This window comes from Trachemys scripta, chromosome 5, assembly GCF_013100865.1.
Source record: "Trachemys scripta elegans isolate TJP31775 chromosome 5, CAS_Tse_1.0, whole genome shotgun sequence".
Taxonomy (NCBI): Eukaryota; Metazoa; Chordata; order Testudines; family Emydidae; genus Trachemys; species Trachemys scripta.
In genome coordinates, this window is record NC_048302.1 from 50422865 (window position 1) to 50449226 (window position 26362).

Genomic DNA, 26362 nt, shown 5'->3' on the forward strand with positions numbered 1-26362 from the left:
TTGATTCTGTTCTAGGCATCCTGAGCTGCAAATTAACTCAGTCTTCCCTCACTGTAAGCTCCCTTTTTTCTAGGTACCTTTTCACAATTAATGGCTTAACTGTCTTCACACAAAAGTTGTACCACTTTAAATGTACCAATATAGCTATTCCCATATAGGAAGAAGAATACGCTATAGAAGAATAAACTGGAATAAGACAATTTCATACCAATGTAACTGTGTCCATATTGGGGGTTTTACTAGTATAACTATTTTGGCGGTAAAATAAAATAAAATAAAAAATATCATACCCATAACAGATAGTGTTATGCCAGTAGACAAGCCCTAATTTCCTGATTGGTTGCTTGCTATCAATCAGCTGGGCTCCTGACTTCATATGGTCTTATCCTCTCTTCATCCCCTTCACATCTCTTCCTTCTGCCATATGGCAGACTGTCCCATAATAACACTCTGAGTGACCCCACAGCTTTGCCAACCACTGGGACCAGTCAGCAATCTGGAGCACAACTCAGAACCATTCTTACAATCACGTTACATTTAGTTAACTCAACAAAAATAAACTTTCAAGTGATTACAAAATATAAATGTGCAGGAGGGAATTTGTAGCAATTATTTCTGCAGGAAAGCATATGTTCTATACCAGTGCTTTCTTTGAACACAAGGAGTATGCTGAAAAACACATCTTATTTTTTAATAATAAGAAATAAGAAATTACATTTTCTATAGCACCAAAAAGTGTTTTTACAAACTATATGCAGGGATCACCTCATCCACTACTAGTTTACACAAAACAACTCCTTTACCAGCATATAGTGATTCAGGACAGGAAGTGAAGAAAACTATTTCCAATGGAAACTGCAGAGGAATTTTAAATAGAATGCAATTACTCAATTTGCATTTTAGCCAGGATTTACCCATCTGTAAAATGAAGATAATGATGCTTCCCCAACTGCCTCACAGGTGAGGGAGGATTCATTAATTAGTTAATAAAGAAACTTGTGTTGTTAACAATTCGGCTCAGTTACTAACTGTTTATTAAGCACTAAGTGTTAAGTATGATGATAACGATGCCAAGTTAATTCCCATTCTTGAAAAATTGCCACAGTATCTTTCACAACGAGGAGATTTTATAGCCTCAATTTCATATCTCATCTCCTCCCACCATGCTGGGTCACTAGTTCATACAGATTCCAAAAGAAGAGTGCCACCTACTGAACTGCCACCAAACATCACAATCAGCAGAGGTTTGGTGATTCTTGGAAGTCTCCTATGCAAGTGCTGACCCAGCCTGGCCATGGATAATTAAAAGAATTGTCAAGTTCGCTGCACAAAGCTGTATGGTGTCAGGCAAATGAAATTTGGCCTTCGTGAAATGAACTGGTGTAGCGTCAGGTATTTCCTAAGGTATAGGTGTACACTACACAGAAACTACTACCCACAACTGATGTCAGTCTCAGCAAAGAGGTCCAAGTTTAAATAGCCATGGAGTCTGAATTACGCTCTCACCTCTAGAGCTGGTCTCCTGCAGAGTTGAGACACATTGGTGGGGCAGTATGGGGAAATTTGCACTACTATTGCCAATGTTCAGTGGATACTTAGATGGTACACTCTTTGGGGCTGGGACTATCTGTTTGTTCTGTGTTTGCACAATGCCTAGCACAATGGGGTCCTGGTTCATGACAGGATTTTCTAGATAATAGGACAAACATACACAGAGGATTTCAGTTTCCAGGGCTGTTAGACTGACACCTTTCATCAGTACTAAATTAACTTCAAAATATAACTTCAATAAATGCATTTAAAATGCATTACTAGACAGAATATGGAGCACAGAAAGCTTCTTTTCATGGAAAGAAATATCAAACAAATGAGACTGTTTGCACAGTACAAGATGCAATGACTTCTCAGCTAGTTCTTTAGCCAAGCACTTCTGAGAACAGGCTCTGGAGACTGCTGTTTTACTGTAATTTGCCAATGCTGTGTATAAAAATGTTCTGTTCCTGCTCCATCTATGGGCTGTTCTGAGGCAAATTCTGGCAACTTGTTATTCTGCAGTATTCTATTTTATCATTTGGGTTTCAATAAAAAAAACTCAACTAACTAATTCCTTCCTCCAATCCTCTCAATCCACTCCTTGTCCCATTCACTCCACATGCCCAATCCAAAAATGCAAACAGAGAACCTTCACCACTTGTTCCATATCACTAGGAAACAGAAACCTTAACTGTGGAGGCAACTGCTTTGGTGGCCTTGGACAATTAATATTTTGAGAAAATTAATCAATTATGAGGAATAAAAAATAAAAACTTCCTTCCCTCTACAATCCTTTCTAATCTTTCATTCACCATGGCGTGCATATTATTCCCCAACTGACTAGTTTAAGAATCCAACACAGCTTTTAGCAACCTACCTACTGTGGCCTTACACCTCTTCCTGGTACTGAATATATTACTAGTTTTGCATATTGAATAGTTATTTATTTACATGTCTGCCTCTGGATTCCTTTGAAAGCTCTATCTCACTGATTAGGATAAATGTTCTTTCTAGAGGTGTTGCCAAGCTGCCCTGATTCTCAGACGTCAAAGGATGTGATCTGCAGAATCTATCAAATGTAACTCATGGTCTAAGAGCTTTGAAAATTACAATTGATACAGTTACTGTACAGCTGCTTCAGTTAGGTATCACTCCCACCCAGCATCACCTAATCCCTTCTTGTCTTCTGAGGTCTCCTGATAACCACGGGGAATTATCTATCTGAGAAGCAAATTAAGAGAGTGCAGTGATACATCCTTTTCTTTTTGGAGGTCAACGATCAAGGTCTTGTCTGTTTTACCGGGGAACCTCACAAGAATGTTTTTCACTTAAAGATTTTGCAGAGACCAATATGAAGATGCCTAGAATTTTTGTAGACTAAGGCTAAAAGCAAACAAATTAAAAAAAACAACAACAGATTTTAGATTTAAAACAAAACCAAAAACGCAGTTTTCCCTGTCGCAGTAGTTCTGGACTTTAGCAGTGACTACTTTAGCTGGAGCCTAGATCTGAATCTCAAAGTGGATATTCTTTTTTAAAAAGATAAAAATAGTATTTAGATGTTGAATGAGGTTACCACATTGGGCCTGATTCACCCTGCAAGTGCGCCAAGGTGCAATCTGCATCCCCTTGTGCCTGCGGAGGCAGCTGCACCATAGGGCAAATTCATTCTTTAGTAGAGGGTAGCTCTCTTGAGGATGCAAAAAATCAGAGCACCTCTGGTCCCACCCACTTGAGGGCTGAGCCAGCCAACACAATAATCCTCACTGCAGAGCAGGAATTGTAGGAAGCTTTCACTGCAGTAGCTCTGCTTCAGGCAGATTCGTCATCTCTGGGGACGCCAATGAAACCCATGAGGTTCTACTGAGCGAATTGTTTCCAGACAAAAAACTCATGACATCATGCTTTAACTCCAAAATGTCTGTTAATGAAAAGGAATGGAGGGCAGTGCTTTTAATCATGTGCCACCATGCCAGCTGAGAGCAGCAGGGATAACAGTCCTTAGATAAACATTTAGGGGCTGGCAGCAGGGTATTTTCAGTATGATTCTGAAAATAATTTTCTCCACTGATCCACCAGAGCAGAGTCCTGTTAGCCTCCAGGGCCCAGGATCAGACTTTCATCTGTGAAGGGCAGCAAAAAGTTCAATGGTGGATGAGAGTCTACCCATACTGATAATAATCAGTATATTGTATTTGGTTAAATGCCCAGAGAACTAGATGGGCATTTTTATAAATAATAATAATATAAGCAAATTATCAGCCCTATTTAAATATTTTGTACCCATAAAAAGAAAGTTGATGTTTCAATCAGGGCAGGTCTACACCGCATTGGTGCCTCTGTGCCACTTCAATGAAGATGCTATTACGCTGATGGGAGACCTTCTCCCATCGGTGAAGTTAATCCACCTCTGCGAGAGGCAGTAGCTACGTTGACAGGAGAAACCCTCCCATTGACATTACCGTTATCTATCCTGGGAGTTAGGTTGGTGTAATTGCATTGCTCAGGGGTGTGGATTTTTCAGACCCCTGAGCGAGGAAGTTGTACCCATGTAAGTCTGTAGTGTAGAACTAGCCTCAGAATTTTTTTAAACCAGCAAAGATTTGTGTAGTGTTTAGGTCAGACACCAGACTCCATATACATTCACACATATAGCGAAAATGCATGGCAGCTAAGATTTGATATGACATTTTATCTTCACAAGTGAAAGGATCAAGTGACTGTGGTACTTGAGAATTATCCAGTATCTCCTTACAAGTGGAGATAAATATTATGCTCATATTAAATCTGAGCCATTTGTGCCTTCCATATTTTACAGTGACACATTTGGTCTGCACATTTTTCCAGGATGTCCTCTCACCTATTTTCCCCCCCAGTAACTAAACAAAATGGCTCAAAAGGGGCTTTACACATTTTTATTTTTCCACTTTTCCCCCGTAAGCAGCTACAGAACTGTCAAATCAGGATCAATGGCTCATCTTCTTGTTGTTGTTGCTTATTAGTGAGACTGAGTAAATGGACACTTGCAAGCTACCTGCTGCAAAGTTTCTATGATAAGTATTAATGCTCTTGAATGGATGGATTTCAGAAGTGAATGTGGATACCTTTACTCACTTTAAATGAATGGCCCCTGCTAGCTGGAGCAACTAACTTTACCAGATGGAATTCTATTGACGATGACGTGCGCACAAATTAAATAGAACAATATAAAAGAGAAATAAAGTCTGGTAGACGGTCCTCCAGCAGTGCTGCTCAAACAGCAAATAGAAATTCCTAAAACTGTCTGTAAAAGCCCCAATAAAACACCTACGTAGTTATGAAGAGTCTATTTCTGTTACTACATCGCCATTAGTGCTTGGATATAACAAGGTGTTCTGGATAAGGAAGAAATGCCAAAACCACACACTAGTTACTCTAAACTCCAGGCCCAATCCTGAAATCCCTAATCAAGCAAAACTCTCACGGGCTTGGATCAAGGCTGTACCAGGGATGCATCAGACACAGAATAAAGGCATACTGCCTGACGTGCATTAGAGGCAACAGACCACACCAAGGGGTGAGGTCTGTGTTTCCCAGGGATGCCATCAGGGATTAACCCTGGTGCAAAGGTCTCTCCAGCAGGCACAGAGGCAGCTCTGTCAGCTCCACAATCCCTTGGCATTAGGAGTGCATCAATGGCAGATCAGGTGCAGGAGGGGGAAAGAAAGAGGGAGGAGATATATCTGGGACATTCCTATATCCTGGCTATTCCTCAGATGGCGTAAGACACATAGGAGCCACGGTGGCTGGGGCACAAATCTGGGCAGCCCTCAGTACTGCCCTAACTTGCGCTGGGGGTTTAAATGGTGCCAAAAGTCCCAACAGAAGAAGTTCAATGCTCTGCCCAGAGCTCTGTACAGACTGCAATGAATTGGGGCCATAGTCTATATCCATATTAATGGGAGATTATTGAAATATATTCTAGACCATCCAATGTTACAGTGAACCAAACTGCAGTCTCTCTCATCAGTGCAATCCTTCTGAGGCCAATGGAGTGGGTATAACAAAAGGCAAAATTGGCCCAGTAGATATTTAACAAATACTAGGCCAAACTGAGCCCAACTTCTTTGGGGTTGCAATGGTATAAATGAGATCATGAGAGCAAACTCTAGCTCCCTGCTAGCCGTTATTAGATATTGCTGTACAAGCAGGACCCTTCTGTGAAGTGATCCCGCACTGTGAAAAGATCACTTACTCAAATAGAGCGTAAATACATTGTCCTCACAGCTATAAAACCCCGCATGATTTATCATCACTGCTAAGAATAGGATCAACCTGTGTTGTACCTGCAGTAGATTATCCTAATTTTCTCCACCAAAATATTCCCACCGCATAGCAGCCATCAATTCCTAACTGGTGAAAGTGCAAGTCCACAATGCTGCCGTTCACATAACCTATATGCTCTCACCCATATGCCTTGGTCATAATTTTAACTGGCTACCTCATCTGTTGCACTGTACTATGTCTGTAACAGCATCTAAACAGGTATTCCAAGGGTATCAATTATATTCCTTAATTAAAAGCAATATGTGGTATGGAAGGTTGGTGGGTATTACAGTTTAATTTTCTCATATTCCTTCCATTGAGTCAGACCATCTGAATATCCCACAGAGATCTAGGGTACATGCTCAAAAGATGATGGGACATCTAGATATTACTGCAATCCTTTGTTGTCAGCAGCAAACTGGAAAAAGAGGATACATTATAGTGTCCTGGTCTGGCTTTCTTTACATGGAAATCTGTTAAATATTATGTTAGATACAGTCCTTGTAAATTAACAACTACTATTTATTTCCAACAATAACTTGAGAAAAAAGTCTTTGGCTGCATCAAGTTAGAAGACATGACAACAACTCAGAAGACATTTTTCAAGAGACCATTTGGGGATTTCAGCCAGGTCTTTCTGGGTATGTCTACACTGCAATTAAAAACCTGCAGCTGGCCCATGCCAGTTGACTCAGCCTAAGGGGTTATGTTTAATTGAGGGGTAGATGTTCAGACTCGGGCTGGAGCCTGGGCATTAGGCCCCTGTGAGATGGAAGGTCCCAGAGCTCAGGCTGCAGCCCAAGCCCAAATGTTTACACTGCAATTGAACAGCCCCTTAGCCAGAGCCCCTGGAGCCAGCATGTGCCAGCCACAGGTGTCCAACTGTAGTGTAGACATACCTAGTGAGGTCCTGAAATTTCAATAATGAAATTAAAGACAGAATTTAGCACGACTGGGACTGAATAAAATTAGGCACGTGGCTAAGTAGAGCCTACAAATATTTTTTCTTTATAGCCTCTCTCAAACTGCAAAATAAACATCACAATTCCTCATGATCATGAATGCAAATAGGAAAGTAAACTTCTCTATCATGCAGCAAGTGCTAGGAGAATTAAAGGGACAAGGGCTAAAAAGGAAATGTTAGCTTTTTTTTTTAAAAAAGCACTCACAGAGCCACATTCATCTCTTGTGTCATGCCACTGATGTCATTGATTAATCTGGGCTGCTGTATTAAAGCAAGAGAAAAAGAGCATGGATGTATGTTAAATACAAGCAGAAGGAGCGAGTCATTTAAATCAGAGATAGAAAGAACAATTTGGTCTCAGACAGGGTTGGACTCTTTTCTAGAGCATTTGGATATTGTGCACTGGAGAGGGTGATCCTCAAGGCACAAATTGCAGCTAGGTACCTAAATCCCATTAAAAATCAAAGCAAATTAGGCTTTAGAAAATCTCCTCTGGAGCCGTGTATTGATATAGAGACACACTTGACTTGTATTATGTGCAGAGACTGCATGTGCCCATGTCAGGTATGAACACAACTGCACCTTTGAAAATATAGCTGTAGAAAACTAGTACCACAGCAACCATAGTAGTGGCTCAAAGGTAAAGTGTCTCGTCCTGTCTCACATCTGCCATTAATACTAGTTCGAACACAAATAGACTTTATAGTTGGGCCCAATTGCTGTTTAATCACAAATTACTGAGTAATATGAATTAAAACTTCCAATTTATAATCTCCTCTGCCCCCCCAAATTAGGGTCTACATCGAAACTGCAAAGACCCTTAGCCTTAGTGGCAGTAACAATTGCTGCTGTAAAACCACAAATTATGTTACTAATGTAATCCGGCACTTTTACTTGTGTCCCACAGCTGCAGCTTAATCGTATTTTTGACACAACTAAATTGTCAGTCAACATTGGGATCTGTATCTAATAATGTTGCTGTAAAAATAAACCAACTCCTGTTTTCTAAAGAGATTACGAAAGAGACCGATATGTATTAAAGGGATGCTATCCTTCTCTCTGAAAGTTCATCTTCTATTGTCACAAATAACTGACTTGTTATTATAACTGAAATGGGTTAGATCAGAGTTGGGCAAACTACAGCCTGCGGGCCACATCCGGCCTGCGGGACCATCCTGCCCGGCCCCCGAGCTCTTGGCCCAGGAGGCTCGCCCCCGTCCCCTTCCCTGCGTCTTCCCTCCCCCGCAGCCTCAGCTCGCTCGCTCCGCCACTGGCGCAATGCTCTGGGCGGTGGGTCTATGAGCTCCTGGGGCAGCGCAGCTGCAGAGCCCAGCCTGACCCGCTCTCTGTGCTGTGTGGTGGCGGCGGCAGCGTGGCCCGGCTCCAGCCGGGCGGCGTGGCTGTAGCGGCGCCACCACCGGTGCTCCAGGCAGCGCGGTAAGGGGCCAGGGAGGGGGGGGTTGGCTAGAGGGCAGGGGAGTTTGGGGTGGTGGTCAGGGGGCAGGGGTGTAGATAGGGGTCAGGGTGGTCGGGGGGAACAGGGGGTTGAATGGGAGCAGGAGTCTCGGGGGGCAGTCAGGAAGGGGGGGGTTGGATGGGGTGGCAGAGGTTCTGGCAGGAGTCAGGGGCTGGAGAAGGGGTGGTTGGATGGGGCAGAGGTCCTGGGGGGGCGTCAGGAATGAGAGGAGGGGTTGGATCGGGCGGTGAGAGTCCAGGGGCGGTCAGGGGACAGGGAGCGGGGGTGTGGTGGATGGTGCAGGGGTCCTAGAAGGGCTGTCAGGGAACGGGGGGGAGGGGGGTTGGATGGGGCAGGGGTCTTAGAGGGGGGGGCAGATAGGAGGTGGGGGCCGGGCACAACCCCATCCCCTAACCGGCCCTCAATACAATTTGCGAAACCCGATGCGGCCCTCAGGCCAAAAAGTTTGCCCGCCCCTGGGTTAGACAAACTTTGTGTATAGTCAGCTTCACTGTTGAACCAGTGCACTCAGTTATATGTTACTCTTTCTGTTTTGTTTAATGCAGCAACAGGAGAGAAGAAAAAACACTTAAAAACAGGAAAATGTGATTGTAAAATCACAATTGGCAGTGGGGACTCAGGGCAGCTGTAATTGTAACTGCTTTTAACTACTTTCCTAGATTTCAAGTTGACAGTGTCCCTCGAACTCTGCTCCAAAATGCTCTACCTCCAATTCTTAAAGTTATTGCATGTATTCCATGTTACTCAAAGCATGGCCAGATTCAGAATGGTATAAGTAGGTGCAGATACACAGAATTCAGTAATACTGAACCTGCTTACACTGGGTCTAAATATGGTCCAATATCATTAATGTATTTGTAAAATCTGAAGAGATAATTTTGCCGTTGTGTGGATATGTATGTTTTGGAAGATAATATACTGGATAATTATGAGATAGGTCAAAACTTTTTATCCGATCTCCTGCCTCTACCACCTATCAATCCACCAAACTTTTGCAATTCAGATCCAAAGGAATGCAGATCTGAATTGAAAATTTTGTGTAACAAAAAGTCTGCCTCTTCAGTCTGTTTCACTAAAAAAAAATCTAAAACAAACAAACCCCACACATCTAAGGGGAACAAAGAGTGGTTTTTTTGACTGGCTTTGGGGAGGGCTTGTCTGTTTCAGATATTCACAAACATTTTTTTCTCTTTTAAAATGTTTACTGTACCATCAGTGACAGTAAAAAATTTAAAAGAGAAAAATGTTAGGCCTGGTCTACACTACGAGGTTACGTCGAATTTAGCAGAGTTAATTTGAATGAACCCTGCACCCGTCCACACAACGAAGCTATTTATTTCGACATAGAGGTCTCTTTAAATCGATTTCTGTACTCCTCTCCGACGAGGGGAGTAGCACTAAATGTCGAATTAGGGTTAGTGTGGACAGAATTCAACGCTAATAGCTCCGGGAGTTATCCCATAGTGCACCACTCTGTTGATGCTCTGGACAGCAGTCCAAGCTCGGATGCTCTGACCAGCCACACAGTAAAAGCCCCGGGAAAATTTGAATTCCTTTTCCTGTCTGGCCAGTTTGAATCTCATTTCCTGTTTGGACATCGTGGCGAGCTCAGCAGCACTGGCAACGATGCAGAGCTCTCCAGCAGAGGTGACCATGCAATCGCAGAATAGAAAGAGGGCCCCAGCATGGACTTGGATCTGATCGCTGCGTGGGGCGATGAGTCTGTGCTTTCGGAGCTGCGATCGAAAAGACGGAATGCGAAGATCTAGGAGAAGATCTCAAAAGCCACGATGGAGAGAGGATACAGCCGGGATGCAACGCAGTGCTGCGTGAAAATCAAGGAGCTGAGACAAGTGTACCAGAAGACCAAAGAGTCAAACGGACGCTCTGGATCCCAGCCCCAGACATGCCGTTTCTACGAGGCACTGCATTCCATTCTAGGTATGGCTGCCACCACTACCCCACCACTGTCTGTAGACTCTGACGATGGGGTATTGTCGACGGCCGCTTCCTCGGAGTTGTTCGCGGACGGGGAAGATAAGGAAGGAGATGAGGAGGACGAGGCAGTCGACAGCGCTTTCAACGCTGATTTCCCCGACAACCAGGATCTCTTCATCACCCTCACGGAGATCCCCTACCAACCCTCCCAAGGCGGTAACCCGGACCGTGAATCAGGGGAAGGATCAATAGATAAGTGTTTTAAACATTTATTTTGAATAGGATAGGCATGGTATGTTAGCAATCTGTTTTTAATGATTAGTTTGCCCTCGGTGCTTAACTTTTTAGTCCTTGCCAGTGCAGCTACTGGGAAAGTCTGTTAACATGTCTGGAGATAGAGTAGAAATCCTCCTGGGACATCTCCACGAAGCTCTCCTGGAGGTAATGTGAAAGCTTTTGCATCAGGTTCCTGGGGAGAGCGGCCTTATTACCTCCTCCATGGTAGGAAACTTTTCCGTGCCAGGCTAGCAACAGGTACTCCGGTATCATTGCCTGGCAAGGCATGGCGGCATACGGCCCTGGTGTTTGCTGGCATTCACGCAGCATGCGGTCTTTCTCTGCCTCCGTAATCCTCATCAGAGTGATATCCCTCATGGTGACCTGCTTTGAATTAGGGGAATTTTAGTATGGGGACTGACTGCCTGTTCCTTTAAATAACTGTAACTGGCGGTTTACAGCCACGCGGTGGGGGCGGGAAGGCGAACCGTTCCTGCTGAGCGGTTCGCCAGCAGCATGCAGGGATCTTTCCCGGGGACAGCCGCGATGGGGGTGGGACAGGGGCAGAGTTCATGCCGGCCGGATCGCCGGCAGCAGGAACTGGCCAACGCTAGGAGCATTGCTTGGAACGTGAAAGGAGGGCACTGCTGTAAATTAAGCTTTAAGCAGCCAAAAGTCTACGGCTTACCATGGCCACCTGCTAGCAGAATTCCGGTGTCCGGCCCCGCTTGTGTGATCTGTACAGCAAGACCCCAGGCACTCAATGTGAAGACAGAAAATTCGACATTGTACTGAGTGCACATGTGATAGGTACTGTGCATGGTCTTGTTCATAGAGAAAGACTATATTAATTGTTTTCAAAAATGTATCTTTTTGAGGAATTCACTCCCTTTTTCCCATCCCACAGCTGCAAGTGTCTCCTGAGCTACCCCGGTATCCCTCTCCCAGAGGCTGGCGCAGATCAGGTGGTGAAAGAAAAGGACACGGGACGAAATGTTCTCAGAACTTATGGTCTGTTCCCGAGCTGAGGCGGCACAGCAGACCCAGTGGAGGGAGAACATATCGCAATACCAGCGATCACGCAGCGAACGGGAGGACAGGTGGCGGCAGGAAGACCAGCAGGTGACTCAAACACTGCTTGGACTAATGAGGGAGCAAGCAGACATGCTCCGGCGCCTTGTAGATGTTCTGCAGGACCGGAGGCAGGAGGACAGAGCCCCGCTGCATTCTATCGCTAACCGCCCTCCCCTGCCACAAAGTCCCATCCCCCCCTCACCCAAAGTCCCAAGAAAGAGGGGCGGCAGGGGCCGTGAAAACAGTCACTTCACCCCTGCAGACTGCTCAAGTAATGTAATGGAAGGCTCTCATTCCCAAAGATTTGATACGTCCTTTCCTTCTCTCCAAATGCATCTCACCCAAGCCCCCGTCCCAGTTTTATCCCCCAACTGTGTAGTTCTTAATAAAAAATACGTTTCTGTTAATTACTGTTTCCGTCATGTTCTTTTAGAGGACAGTGTGTTTGAAGGGGGAGGGAAGGGGGTTGGTAATTGGAGAGGACAGTCACTTTTACCAGGGTACAGATATGGGGGCAGGTTCAGCAGAAGGTCACACACACATTGCAGTCACTAGACACTCTGGTCAGTCTGGGAGGTGGTTTTCATGTTCTGTGGGGTGGGGGGCTATGTGAGTTTGTGGCGGGGGGGGGGGGGTACAGATCTTCTGCAGCGGTCCTTAGCCTGGATGACAGAGCCACGCAGCAGGGGATCTGTAACCGCCCTCCCCCGCCACAAAGTCACATAGCCCCCACACACAGAGTCCCGAAAAGGAGGGGTGGCAGGCTCCATTGAAACAACCAGTCCACCACTGCGGACCGCTCTAGGAGCAGAAGCCTGTCATTCCTCAAGTTTAGAAGCGTCCTTTCCATCACTACACCTGCTCCCCTCACAGTCTGCGTCCCAGTTTCAACCCTTTACCGCGAAATCCTTAATAAAGAAAATGGTGTTAATGAACAAAGTTTCATTTATTTTATTTTTAAAGGTGTTTTGGAAGGGGGAGGAAGGGGGTTGGTAACTGGAGAGGATAGTCAACATTAACTGGGTAAAGAAACGGGGGCAGGTTCAGCTTCTGTTTAAACAAACTTAATAGTCACAGGTTACCCTGGTCACTCTGGAACCTAGCTTTCAAAGCTTCCCAGATGCACAGTGCGTCCCGCTGGGCTCTTCTAATCGCCTGTGTGTCTGGTTGGGCGTAATCAGCAGCCAGGCGATTTGCCTCAACCTCCCACCCTGCCATAAACGTCTCCCCCTTGCTCTCACAGAGATTGTGGAGCACGCAGCAAGCTGCAATAACAATGGGGATATTGGTTTCACCGAGATCAGATCTCCCCTTCAGACGTCCAAAAGCACACTCCACCACCATTCTGCACTTGCTCAGCCAGTAGTTGAAGAGTTCTTTTTCACTGTCCAGGGCGCCTGTATAGGGCTTCATGAGCCAGGGCATAGCGGGTAGGCTGGGTCCCTGAGGATCACTATAGGCATCTCCACATCCCCAACAGTTATTTTGTGGTCCAGGAAGTAAATACCTTCCTGCAGCCGTCTAAACAGACCAGAGTTCCTGAAAACGCGAGCGTCATGAACCTTGCCCAGCCATCCGATGTTGATGTTGGTAAAACGTCCCCTATGGTCCACTAGTGCTTGCAGCACCATTGAAAAGTTGCCCTTTCGGTTAATATACTGGCTGGCCTGGTGGTCCGGTCCCAGGATAGGGATGTGAGTTCCATCTATAGCCCCACCGCAGTTTGGGAATCCCATCGCAGTGAAGCCATCTATGATCACCTGCACATTTCCCAGAGTCACTACCTTTGAGAGCAGTAGCTCAACGATTGCGTTGGCTACTTGCATCACAGCAACCCCCACGGTAGATTTGCCCACTCCAAATTGATTTGCAACTGACTGGTAGCTGTCTGGCGTTGCAAGCTTCCAGAGGGCTATGGCCACTCGCTTCTGGACAGTCAGGGCTGCTCGCATCTGGGTGTCCTTGCGCTTCAGGGCAGGGGACAGCAACTCACAAAGTTCCAGGAAAGTTCCCTTATGCATCCGAAATTTTCGCAGCCACTGTGATTCATCCCAGACCTGCAGCACTATGCAGTCCCACCAGTCCGTGCTTGTTTCCCGGGCCCAGAATCGCCGTTCCACAGCATCAACATGACCCATTGCTACCATGATGTCCACAGCGCAGGGTCCCGTGCTTTGTGAGAGGTCTGTGCCCCTCTCAGACTTCATGTCCTCACCGCGCTGCCGTAGCCTCCTTGCCCGATTTCTCAGCATCTGCCTCTGAAAAAGGTGGATGATGAAGGTGCGAGGGGTGTTGACAATGGCCATAACTGCAGTGATGATCGCAGCGGCTCCATGCTCGCGGCGCTGTGGTGTCCGCGCTGTCAATCACCAGAAAAGTGTGCGAACTAATTGCCCGCCAGCGCTTTTACGGAGGGAAGGCAGGAGTGAGGGTTGAATGATGACAGTTACCCAAAACTACCCTCGACACATTTTTTGCCCCAGCAGGCATCGGGGGCTCGACCCAGAATTCCAATGGGCAGCGGGGACTGCGGGAACTGTGGGATAGCTACCCACAGTTCACCGCTTCCAACGTCGACGCTTGCCCCGTTAGTGTGGGCTCACAAAGTCAAATTACTGTCCTTAGTGTGGATACACACGTTCGACTTTGTAATATCAGTTCCACAAATTCGCTTTAAGTAAAATTGAACTACTCTCGTAGTGTAGACATACCCTTAGTGAATATCTGAAACTGAAACAGACAATCCTTAATCTTTAAAGTGATTCACATGCATTAATATAACCAGGTCAGAGCTAAGCAAGCATCAATATACCCATTTTACGGGTGGGTAAACAGATCTCAATGCAGCTAAATCAATTTCTTCAGTTTAAAAACAACAAGATTTTTTTCCAGCTACTAGCCATGAGGGTGAAATCCAGGTCCCATTAAAAGCATTAGAAAAACTCCCACTGATTTCAATGGGGCAAGGATTTCATCCTGAATCAAATCAGGTTCTTTCCTCTTCATATCATCATCTAAAAATTTTGCAGGTCAAATTATGGCTTCAGTTACATCTCTTGTAAGGACAATCCCCATTGTCTTTAAATGATACTTGCATTTGCAGCTGTGCAATAAAAACACCATTTTATTATTAAAAGGCACAAATTTGATCCAAAAAATCAATGGGGCATAATAAACATAGAACCCCCACAATGCTATTTTTACAGTCACTGTTCAGAGTGGAATCATACTTCAAAGTGCACCAAAGAATTTATTTCAATAGATTGCAAAATATCTAGGTATTTCACAATGGATTTATCATCATATTCCTTCCTTTATTAACCATGGCACGTAAACCATGAGCACAAAGGCAGCTCTCAGAGATAGATATCCCAGAATGCTTTAGGGAAAAAAAAATCTAAACAGAACTATTCTGCTGTTCTCTGATATGTTACGGAGCCCCCACCATCCCTCACCCCCAGAAGTGTTCTTAATTAAATAAGAGTCTATTAAAGAATACAGTGCCCCTCTGTGTAAACTCCCACCCGCATCCTTCTCTCTGTTTTAAAAGCCTGCTACCTTGCCTTCTAACTTCCTAGGAGCTCATTAGAAACAGCCCCTTCTGCACGTATACATCACCATAACACTTGCAAATTCTGAGAGAGAGACAGAAATAAGAAGCTGAGTGAGAATTCTGGGCCCGTGACACAAGCAAATGCAGACAAAGAACACCCTGATATTCACAAGGAAACAATGAAGGCTCAGCGAAGTACACTGGGAACATGAGATTAAAATACAGGCTACAGCTCAGTTCTGCACCAGAATTACATTGGTCCTCTAACTAGGTTCAATTATCAACAATAACCATGGCAGATCAGACAGATAAATCACACCAATTTCTGTGGGTGGTAAAATGTTTCAGTTAAATGATCCTGACACTTCACATGGCAGTTTTAAACATGGGCACGGTTATGGTCACATGCACCACTCCAACTTGTTACATCTCCCTTCAGATACTAATTTTCCTCTTAAAAAGAACAGGCATACTGTTGTGGCACCTTAGAGACTAACAAATTTATTAGAGCATAAACTTTCGTGGACTACAGCCCACTTCTTCGGATGCACTTCTTCCTCTTGCGGTTTTTGGCTGTTCATTATGTAACACTTAAAGCACCATTTTGTTTTCTGACACTTGCTTCAAAAAACGGCTCCAATCCTTTCTTGTCTGAAAAATATGAACTGTTCAAATCAAGAAGGGGAAAGAAAATGATGAAAAAAGTGCATATGACATCCCTCCCTGTCAGCCACATGGGTGATGAAAGCAGTAACTCAAACGCTACTGACTCTTCCATCCCTTCTTAACGACGGGCAAATTATTCCAGGAAGTAACCTCTGTCATCTTGTATGAAAATAATTTTGGGCTATTTTGGCTCTCTCACACCCAGGCCATGTTCAGCCAGATGCCCTTGGAGCAGGGTGGCATGTCAGGTGCTGGCAAGCCATCCCAAACCGGAAACACCATAACAATCACTAATCTTAAGGCATGAGACAGCTTGAATGACAGAACACACAGCATATCCACAACCTCCTTGACACAGACAAGATTAACATGGGGGAGTAAGGATCATAAAGAGAGTCATTGGACAAATCCAAAATGCAGTAGATGAACAATCTTCCAGCCTTAAACTTAAAAAGAAATTAAAGGTACAGTACATCCTTGTAAAACAGCTCCTATTTAAAATGCATACAACAGTAAAACAGACACTCTGGGCCCAGTTTGGAACAGGGCCTTCCACTCAGTCTGCCTTGAAGCACCTTCGTGAAAGGTAGTTTAACCTCTAAATGATACCAGTTTCTCTTGCATAGGATTGTGCAATTATTTGTGTCCAGAGACTTGCAAGTGCAAAACGGGAATTCTATACACCTAGAATAGTACAACCAGTACACCTAACATTACAGACACTACACCTACAGAGCATTTCAGCAAAGACTGCAAATAAAAATTGCACATCATCTTGTAATTTTCCTGGATGCACTACAAATGCTCCTATAATTGAACCTCAGAAGTTTTTCTGAGGGTAGTTCTATAGGCTCAACCTGTACTCTCACAGTCGGTGGCTTCTGTAAGATGCTTCAAATGAACTAGATCAGGGGTTCCTACACACAATCCATTGAATCCTGCAGCCATCTCATCTTTAATAAGGAGGTCCACTGGGACCATGAGGCTCCATGGGATTGTATGCCCCTACCTGAGATCCTACACCTTAATAGGCCACGTTGCCTACTGGGACTTTTTAGTTTACCTGAGTCACACTTTGGTAACAAACATGGGAATGGCTTCAATCTGCTCCACTCTATGAGAATCGTGGGGGCTCTTGGGCTCCCAGAATGTTGCACATTTGGCCTAAATTGGAAACGTTTGGAGACCATTAAAACAGAAAATCAGAAAAGAGATAACGGCAGAGTGAATACAAGATGTCTAATTCACTCCAGGGCTTCCAAAGTCTTCCAATGAATGAAGAGGAGCAATGCCCCAAAGAGTGAATTAAGTCCAATCTATTTACTGCATTCATGTAAAAAAAGATTTTTGACTGGATTTTTGGTAATCTTATATACTTTTTTGAACTCTCTTCAGGAATGTTGTGGTAGGACTGGACAGACCATTCCTCTCCCCACCCCCGAAAAACTGTGCCAAAAGAGAGGAGGGGGGGGAGGTACACATCAGGGACCATAATTGCAAGACAGATTACAGGGTTGTTTTATTTGGAATGTCACTGCAGTGTTTTTTCTCTTCCATATATTGTGGGTCTGCACTCTACTGAGGGCCTTGTATTTGTCTGACAAAATTATATCAAAATCCTATAACATTCTGGTAAAATTTGCAGCAGGCACCCCAGCTTCAGGACAGTGCTTCAGAAAAAAGATTGCAGGGCTGTCCAGGAACATTACTGGGAGATTCATTGTATCTGCAAGGAGAAACAAAGGAATGCAGCCACTAAAGCACCTCACTGATCAGGAGAGAGGAAAGATTCGGTTAATCTCCTTCAAACACAAATGCAAAGACTAAATATTCACACTGATCCTTGTTTCTAAGATTGTGTGATCATCCACTTAATCTCCAAATTTGCTTGGTGCCACCTGTATGTGGGGGGGGTCTTCTAGAATAGAATCTCCCCTAAGATTTTTACAATCAGCTGCTGAAGCACATTTGTGTGTAAGAGGGAGAGAGCGCACAATGTATATACATCGCAATGCAGTACTCACATTCAAATAGTAAGAAACCGAATAGCAAACTTGACTGGATTTTCACCACATTGTCAATAGTAAGGCCTGTAAGTTGAGGAGAAGAGTGATGGACAGGGCCGGATCCAGGTTTTCTGCCGCCCCAAGTGGTGGTGGGGGAAGCCGTTCAGCAGCACTTCAGCGGCAGCTCAATCGCGCTGCTCCATTCTTCGGCAGCAGTTCGGCGGCGGGTCCTTCACTCCCTCTCTTCCTCTTTGGCGGCAACTCAAAGAGGAAGAGAAGGACTGAGGGATCCACTGCCCAATTCCCGCCGAAGACCTGGTCGTGCCGCCCCTTTGTATTGGCCGCCCCAAGCACCTGCTTCCTTAGCTGGTGTCTGGAGCCGGTCCTGGTGATGGAAAGAGAAATCTTTAAGAAGCCAAGCAATTAGACATCAGGTGGCTATTTACCTTTTAATAGATCCTTTGCCAGTCTGGGAGAAGGAGGGAAAACCCCTCCACGAGAAACACACTTTACAGATTTAAAAAACACAGTACTACATGTTCTATACAATTCATGCCAGTCCAGAGGAAAGAAGAATAGTAATTAAAAAAAAAAATGTGTCGGGAAAGTGCTAGGGAGAGGTATGGAAAAGGTCTGGTGACTGCATCGTGTTTGAGCACCCCCCACTGATCAGTTGACAACAGTGTTGTTATAGTTTTGGTAGAAACCCTCCAAGGCAGCGGTGGCCAAACTGTGCCTCACGAACCACATGCCGCTCTTAACTGTGGCTTGGGGCACAGCGCCCCCCCCCCCTCCACTTGCCAGACTTAGGGTGGGGGGCGTTTGGGACCTCTGCCTTGCAGCAGGGTGGTAGGGTAGGGGCTTCTGCCCAGTGAGAAGGGAGGATCATGCCTGCAGGGCTCAGGCCTTCAGCAGGAGCAGGTTGAAGCCCCAAGCTCCAGTAGGTGCCTCCCACCAGCTGAAGCTCCGAGCTCCGGCAGGTGTGCCCTGGCTCTCGAACTTCTAAAGATGGTCATATATTCGGCTTGGAGGGTCAGTAAGTTTGGCCACCCCTGTTCCAAGGTGTTAGTACACAATGAAAGGGCCATGAGGCATCAGAAAACCAGTGTCCTTGGAGGAAAGTTGAAAAGTGATGGTTAAAATTCACACCACACTTATATTTCTTGAATTAATGCCTATGTGCCAGCTGGAGTCCCTTCAGCATATTGTGGGCCAATTTTTTAAAGGCACCTCAACTCAGCCTCCATTTTTGCTGCGGCCATCAGTTTGTTAGACGTCTTGATGCTAGCTACAGCTGATCCCACCCACAAAAATTGAGGCAGTTGTTTAAAAAATTAGGTCCTGTGTGTTCTTGGTCTGGTGGTCCAACAGGGAACCAGATGAAAGAAATTAACCCAGCCATTAAAAGATTCTAAACTTCAAATGAGTTAGTTTTAGTTTTCCATTGCTTTCTCTTTGTAAACAGAAACACATACTTCTCTAGCATAGTGATCCTAAACCCTGCACCTTACAAGGCTTTTGCTCCAGTATTTAGAACCTTTGTTGTAGAATACTGTGGGGATTTTTTTCTTTGTATTTTTTTTTTTTAAATAAGGATCTTCAGCCTTCTCCCTCATTTGATCCCAATTCAGCAAAGTACTTAAGCACATGTTTACCTTGAAGTCAATGGGACTTAAGCATGTGCTTAAGTGCTTTGATGAACTGGGGCCTTAATAGGGAAGTACCAAAGACATTTACTATGACATCTAACCCATAGGCCCAGGTCACATTGTGAACAGAGCTGTCAAATGCAAATGGGGAGCAGAACTTCAGAGACTGAACTTATCTAAAGGGGATCTACTTTCAACCTACTCTGGATAGTTGGGCAATGATTTACCTTCCCAAAAAGAAATGAGGTTTCAGGGTGAGAAGTACTGTCACTGATGTCATATATGTTTTCTCCTTTAATGGTGGCCAGGCTGGGAGAAAGGATACCATCTTTAGAGTCAGAACATTTGCTGCTTTTACTAATTTTCAACTGTTTTTAATATGTATCATCAGCTGAATGCCAGGCCACAAGGTAAAATCCAGTCACATTTTTATCAAAATATATGCCTAAGACACACTGGGCCTTGATTCTGTTCCCACTGATGCCAATGGAGCAGAATCAGGCCTGCAATGGCAAATTTTGGCCTCTGATATATTATCAACTCTTACTAAAATTAATGGGAGTTTAACATGAGCAAGGATTAAGTAAAATAAAAAATGCAACTATAATAAACAGAAGAAAGGAGAGTTGATAATAATGAATATAAATCAGAAGTTACAAATTATAGAAAATCGATAAGGGAAGCAAAGGGACATAAGGCAAAATCTATGGGCAGCAGAAAGAATTTTTCAAATATATCAGGAACAGAAAGTTTCCTGACAATGGCACTGATCAATTACTAGATGGTAATGGCAGAATCATCAACAATAATGCAGAAAACGGAGAAGTGCTCAATAAATATTTCTGTTCTGTATTTTGGGAAAAAAACAGGTAATGTAGTCTCATCATATGGTAGTGATAACACTTTAACATCCTCCAGAAATAGTAGTGGAATGGAAAAACAGAAGCTGCTAAAGTCAGGCATTTCTATATCAGCAGATCTAGATAACTGGCATCCAAGAGTTTCAAAAAAGATCAGGCTAATGAGCTTGCTGGAGTGTTAATGTTGATTTTCAATAAGACTTAGAGCACTGGGGAAATTCCAGAAGACTGGATGAAAACCAATGTACCAATTTTTAAAATGGGTAAACCGTAGACCCTGGGTAATTATAGGCCTGTCAGCCTGGCATCGATCCTGGGCAAGATAGTGGAGTGGCTGATATGGGACTTGATTAATAAAGAATTAAAGGAGGGTAATGTAATTAATGCAGATCAACATGGGATTATGAAAAATAGATCCTGTCAAACTAACTAGATATTTTTGATATGATTATAAGTTTGGTCAATAAAGGTAATAGTGTTGATATATCCTATATATAGACTGCTTTAAGGAGTTGACTTAGTATCACACACCATTTTGATTAAAAAACAAGAATGATATAAAATTAACATCACACAAATGAAACGGATTAAAACCTGGCTAACTGGTAGGTCTCAAAATGTAATTGTAAACAGGGAATCATCATTGAGTGTGTGTATTTCAGTTCTTGGTCCTATGCTATTTAACATTTTTATCAATTACCTGAAAGAAGGCATAAAATCATCACTGATAAAATTTGCAGATGACACAAAAACTGGCAGAGTAGTAAACAATGAAGAGGACAGGCCACTGACTCAGAGCGATATTAATGGCTTGGTTAACTGAGCACAAGCAAACAATATAGGTTTTAATCCCACTAAACGTAATGTTTACATCTAAAAACAAAAAATGTAGGCCATACTAACAGAACGAGGAACTATATTCGAGGAAGCAGTGATTCCGAAAAAGGTTTGGGGGTTATGATGGATCATCAGATGAACATGAGCTCCCACTGTGATGTTGCGACCAAAAGAGCTAATGTGATCCTGGGATACACAAAGAAGGGAATCTCAAATAGGAGTTGAGGTTCTTTGACCTCTCTATTTGGCACTGGTGCAAAATCTATGAAAAAACAGAGTCAGGACTTCAAGTTGCATGTGTGTGTCTGTGTGCAGGATTTGGCCCACTCTGGATCTCATGCTGAAGTACAAATCTTACATTTTGTTTTGTGCAATTCAACAGCTTTTCAGCCATCTACCAGATAATTATTATCCCAGGAAGTCTGCTTCTCTCTAGAAAACAAATCTCTGATATTTATGTGTACCCAGAAAGAAGGGCATGGAGTATTTTATTCCCCCATTATAGGACTATCCTGAATACTGTTTTTATCTCGTCTTCAGTTCTGTTTGTTAATGACTATAGGCAGTGAAGCTCTCTCTAGCTATCCAACAGGTTCTCTTGGTCCATTCCCTGCGATAGTAATGAAAGGGAGATTATCAGCACAGCAGTGGCTACATCTGCCTATCCTAGCAGGCAAAGCAAGGAAAGAGATCCTAGATACAGTTTGTTTGTATGCATGCATATGCAAGCGCAAATCAGGTATTAATATATATTGTAGCTACTGGGACTTTTACTATTTAAAATTACTTGTTTCTATATTACGGTGAAGGCCAATTGATATACAATTTTACTAATCCTGGTACTCTTTATTTAGGTTGCATCAATAAATATGTATTAAGAAGTAGCGTTGCCAAGTATTGAGCACATGTTCATCTTGCCAGATTGTATGTCATGTTAGTTTATTATCTGCTCCTTCATTATGAGCTGCCATTTCCCTCTATTAAGTCCTCTTAGTCTTCCCAGTGAATGTTAACCTACACATCCTTTCCTTCCTTCCCTCTGAATTCTTGCTGCTTATTTTAAAGAGGAAAAGCGTGAAAGATACTTGCAGCCAGTAATAATGTATCAGGTAAAATTATCAAAAGCGCTTAAGGAACTTAAGTGTCACTGAAAATCAAAAGGTGCTTAGGAACCTAAGTCCCAAAGTTGCTTTTGAAAATGGGATTTAGGCTCCTATGTGACATAAGCGCTTTGAAAATTTTACTCAGCATGGATAAGGGAGGTTCTCATACAGCTCCTTCCCTTTTTGGCAATTTCTTTTATTCAGATCCCTCAAGTGATTTAATTCCAAAGAATAAAATCTTGAAGCATGGCCATATTTCAAAGCAGGTTAAAATAAATGTGGAACTAGCTCTGAACTGGGCTGGATATTCCCAGAGTTTACCTTAATAAAACTTCTCATCAGTTCTTGTAGCTTCACCTTTATGAGGGGCTCTCTCTTTTCCTCTCCGCTGAAAGGGAACTAACAAGTCACATTTGTTCTGGCTGCCTAGAGGAGTCAACACAGTAGCTCTGCATTTCCCATGTAACATAGATGTTTCTTCTCTTTACAGAAAAAGGAACAATCTGTTCTTCAGAAGATCTTGTCATACTTGTATATGGGGTTAAATACACAAATCATAAAATGCTTTAAGAAAGGTCCTTATAATGACCATTTATTTCATTACGTGATGATGTGGTGTCATCATATTATGTCTCTGTTATCATCACATAATGACCAAGTGACACAACATAGCATGACATCATGTCTTTTTAATGTGCCACAACAATTTAACAATATCTAAAGCTTGGTTTTCACATACATTAACAGCCACACAAAAAGAAAATGGCCCACCTTTTAGATGGTCTCTATCTTATTCCAATAAACAAATACAATTGATGGGCGCTGTATAAGAGATACACATCTTTATCTTCAAGCAAAAAGAAAAATGCAAGTCAAGCTTGTGCCCAACCAAGTCTGTCCCAGAAGGAAAGTGGAACAGCTGATAAACTGCACTTTTCCAGCCTCTAGATCCACAATTACTCAAGAGATCTTTTCTTTCAAAACCCTTCAGGGTCACGAAGGGTATGTCTACACTGCAGCTGCGAGTGTGACTCCCAGCCCACATAAACAAACTCACGCTACCTCCGCTCTAGCTACTGTACTAGAAAAAATAGTGTGGACATTGCAGCATGAGCAGTGACATGGACTAGCCACCCGAGCTTGGACCCAGGGAGTAGGACTGGCTTGGATTCAGGACGTTTGCTCAAACCGCAGCCTGTGCCACAATGTGGATCAGAGGGTAGTCTGTACCTAGAGCTGCTTGTGTTCTCTTGCACACAGACACGCACAAAAACTAGACTGTCCAGCTAAATGCTAAACCTCAACATTCTGCACCACAACTTCAAAATTTATCCAATAATTAAATTTTTCTAGAAGAAAAACTACCATTTAAACATTCATAATCATTTCAACTATTTATAAAAATGTATATACCAGAATCTTACCCCAATATAGAGAATGTTAACTAAAAACTAGGTATCTTCCATACTTCTTGGTTGTCTTGTAATTCAAATATCTGAATACACAAGACACTTAAGATCACTGTTTTAGGGTAGGGTAGGGGTTTTTAATTCTCCATTTGATTTTTTGTTAATTTAACTTCAGTGTGAACATTACTGATACGGCTTACACAGACCTTCTCCTATGGAATCAGGGAATGGACTTTCAAACACTGAAAATCTCCAGCTTTTCTCATGTATCTGAATACTGATTAGAACTTCTTTTAGCACAAACTACAGGTCAGGTGTACTGAGCAGCAGCAAAGCCGATTTTGGTTGTTTAGGAAGATGTTGGAGATATGTGGGATGTGGAAAGGAGGCAGCTGAGGGTGAGAACGAGAACCGATGAGTGGAGCAGGGATTAGGGTTACCATCCGTCCGGGTTTCCCCGGACATGTCCGGCTTTTTTAGCTTTAAATGGCTGTCCGGGAGGGATTTCTAATAAGGTGGAAATGTCCGGGATTTCCCCCTTCCCCTCATGCAGAGTGCGGCACAGCTGATTGGACGGCTGTGCCTGATTGAAAGCCGCTCACATCTACTGGAGCCTCTAGCAGCCAGAGTCCCTCCCCCTCCCCCGCTCTCTCCTCCCCCGCAGAGCAGCGCCTTATTTGTTTGGCTGCACATGGAGCCCACAGCTCTCCCTCGACCTGGTGGGGGGGGGCAGGCAAGGGACAGGGAATAGGGGGGTTAGATTGGTCGCGGGTTCTGGGGGGGCTGTCGGGAGAAGGGGGTGTAGAGAGCGGTTGGGGCAGGCAAGGGACAGGGAGCAGGGAAACTTAGATGGGGCGGGGTGCTGGGGGCAGGTAGGGGGATTCTGAGGGGGGCGGGAAGTGGAAGGGGCGGGACTAGGATGGGGCTAGGGCGGCACCCCGTGTCCTCTTTTTTGATTGTTGAAATATGGGTAACCCTAGCAGGGATAGAATAATGAATGATTTATCTAAGCGATTAATTGCTTTTTATAGTTTTCATTAGTGGAATATGCAGTCTAATTAAAATTAACCTAGGTTTTTCTGCAGGAATATATAAACATATAAGCACAAAGACATGCACACAGAGTTGTCTCTAAAGAGAATGGTTTCTGAAGTTGTCCATCAGACATACCTGATTATGACATAAATGTACAGAATTGTATATGCACTACTTTGGCACTGCAGCTTAGGAAAAGCTAGAAACCTCAGCCTCCTGTATCCCTGCTTCAACATAACATGTCAGTGTAAATGCAATTCTTACCACTTCCAGACATAGCTCCTCAATCGTTCCCTCCCAAATTCTTTCTATGTCTTTAGACCATTTTAAGATGCTTACCCACTTCCCCCACACCCAAGACCTTGCCTACAGCAAAGAAGTTATGTGCATTAGCCTAGCAACCTGACATAAATATCCAACCAACCAGCAAATAAACACTGGCTCACTCCTAGTTACAATGCCTCCATACATAGCCTTATAACAAACAAAACATGAAATAAAGGATGAATTCATTATTTAATTTGATTCAATTTATCATTTAAGGTTTGGGAGGAGGTAGGAGGGCATCTGCTCCTTTTTGTTTTGCCAGAAGTATACTCTTTAAGTCTCTCATTATTCACTGATTCACTATTGTAAGGAAATACCAGGTACCATGTCTTTCTCTGCTGATTTGTAATTGACAAGCCAAATACCTTAGCCAGTGTAAGAAAAGGCAAATAGAAGGGGGGCAGGACGCTGTGTTTCAATGGAAAACATAGACAAGCAAAAGGTAATATATTAGACAAATTTAGTTCACTAAGGGCCAGGTCCTGTGGGTGTTCAGCAGCACCTCTCTGCTCCCAGTGAAGTCCCAGGGCACTCAGCTACCCACTATCATGGACACGGCATAAGGAACTAGATAGAGCTCTGGTTTGTAATTTCAGTAATAACAAATCACAAGTGTTGCGGGGGCAGGGGGGGAAAAGAGAAGAAGAGCCACACAGAAAATCATATGAGATTTTCTTTTAAAAGTTCCAGCTAATCTTGGTTTTGGTGGAAACCACAGTGCCTTCTCACATTGTGACAAGGCTATCTGTTCTGGGCAGTTCCTGGTGTCTGAAATATTGACTAATGGCCTTCTTCCAGCTCACTTTCAGCAGATAAAAGGAAGCATGCCCAGTGCAGAGTTCATGGCTGCATGCAAGAAGCATCAGGTTTGCCCATCAATCCTCTCTGAATGTCTAATATGTGATGAGTATTCAGAGGGCAATGTGCTCTCCAAACTCCACATGCAGAACTCTAATGCTGAACACTCAATAAGAACTGCTCTTCCCATCTGCTCTCAGCCTATATCAGTGGTTTCCAAACTTTAACAGCCTGCGAACCACTTTCACTAAAATGTCAAGTCTCGCGAATCCCCTCCTAAAAATGAATATTTCCAGGGATTTTCTCCTTTACCTGAGTATAAATAATAAAAGCAGTGATCTTGGAAATATAAAATTTGTTTTTATGATATGCTAATAAGCATTTATCATTACAGTATTTTTATTACATTATGAAAACGGCAACAATTCCAAGATCTCACTTTCATAGCTTGTATCACTTTGAATAAGCCTGTTATAAGACAAGGCTCCTATGTTTCATCAAGGAGTATCAGATGTGAAACAGCATGAAGGTATTCAAGAAGCCAACTCAAAG

At 43.6% G+C, this 26362-nt stretch overlaps 1 protein-coding gene across 3 annotated transcripts in view; it reads right to left on the reverse strand.

Annotated features, from left to right (window-relative positions):
- MAML3 (mastermind like transcriptional coactivator 3) overlaps window positions 1-26362 on the reverse strand; it is a 347589-nt gene that overhangs the window by 198257 nt on the left and 122970 nt on the right. Inside the window, exon 1 of one of the 3 annotated variants that reach the window (XM_034772293.1) lies at window positions 21205-21455. The exons of the other annotated variants lie outside the window; for them this stretch is intronic. Coding sequence (XP_034628184.1) covers window positions 21205-21270 — 66 coding nt within the window. The 5' untranslated portion in view covers window positions 21271-21455. Of the gene's footprint in view, window positions 1-21204; window positions 21456-26362 lie in introns of those variants that run through there. 3 annotated transcript variants of the gene reach the window in all.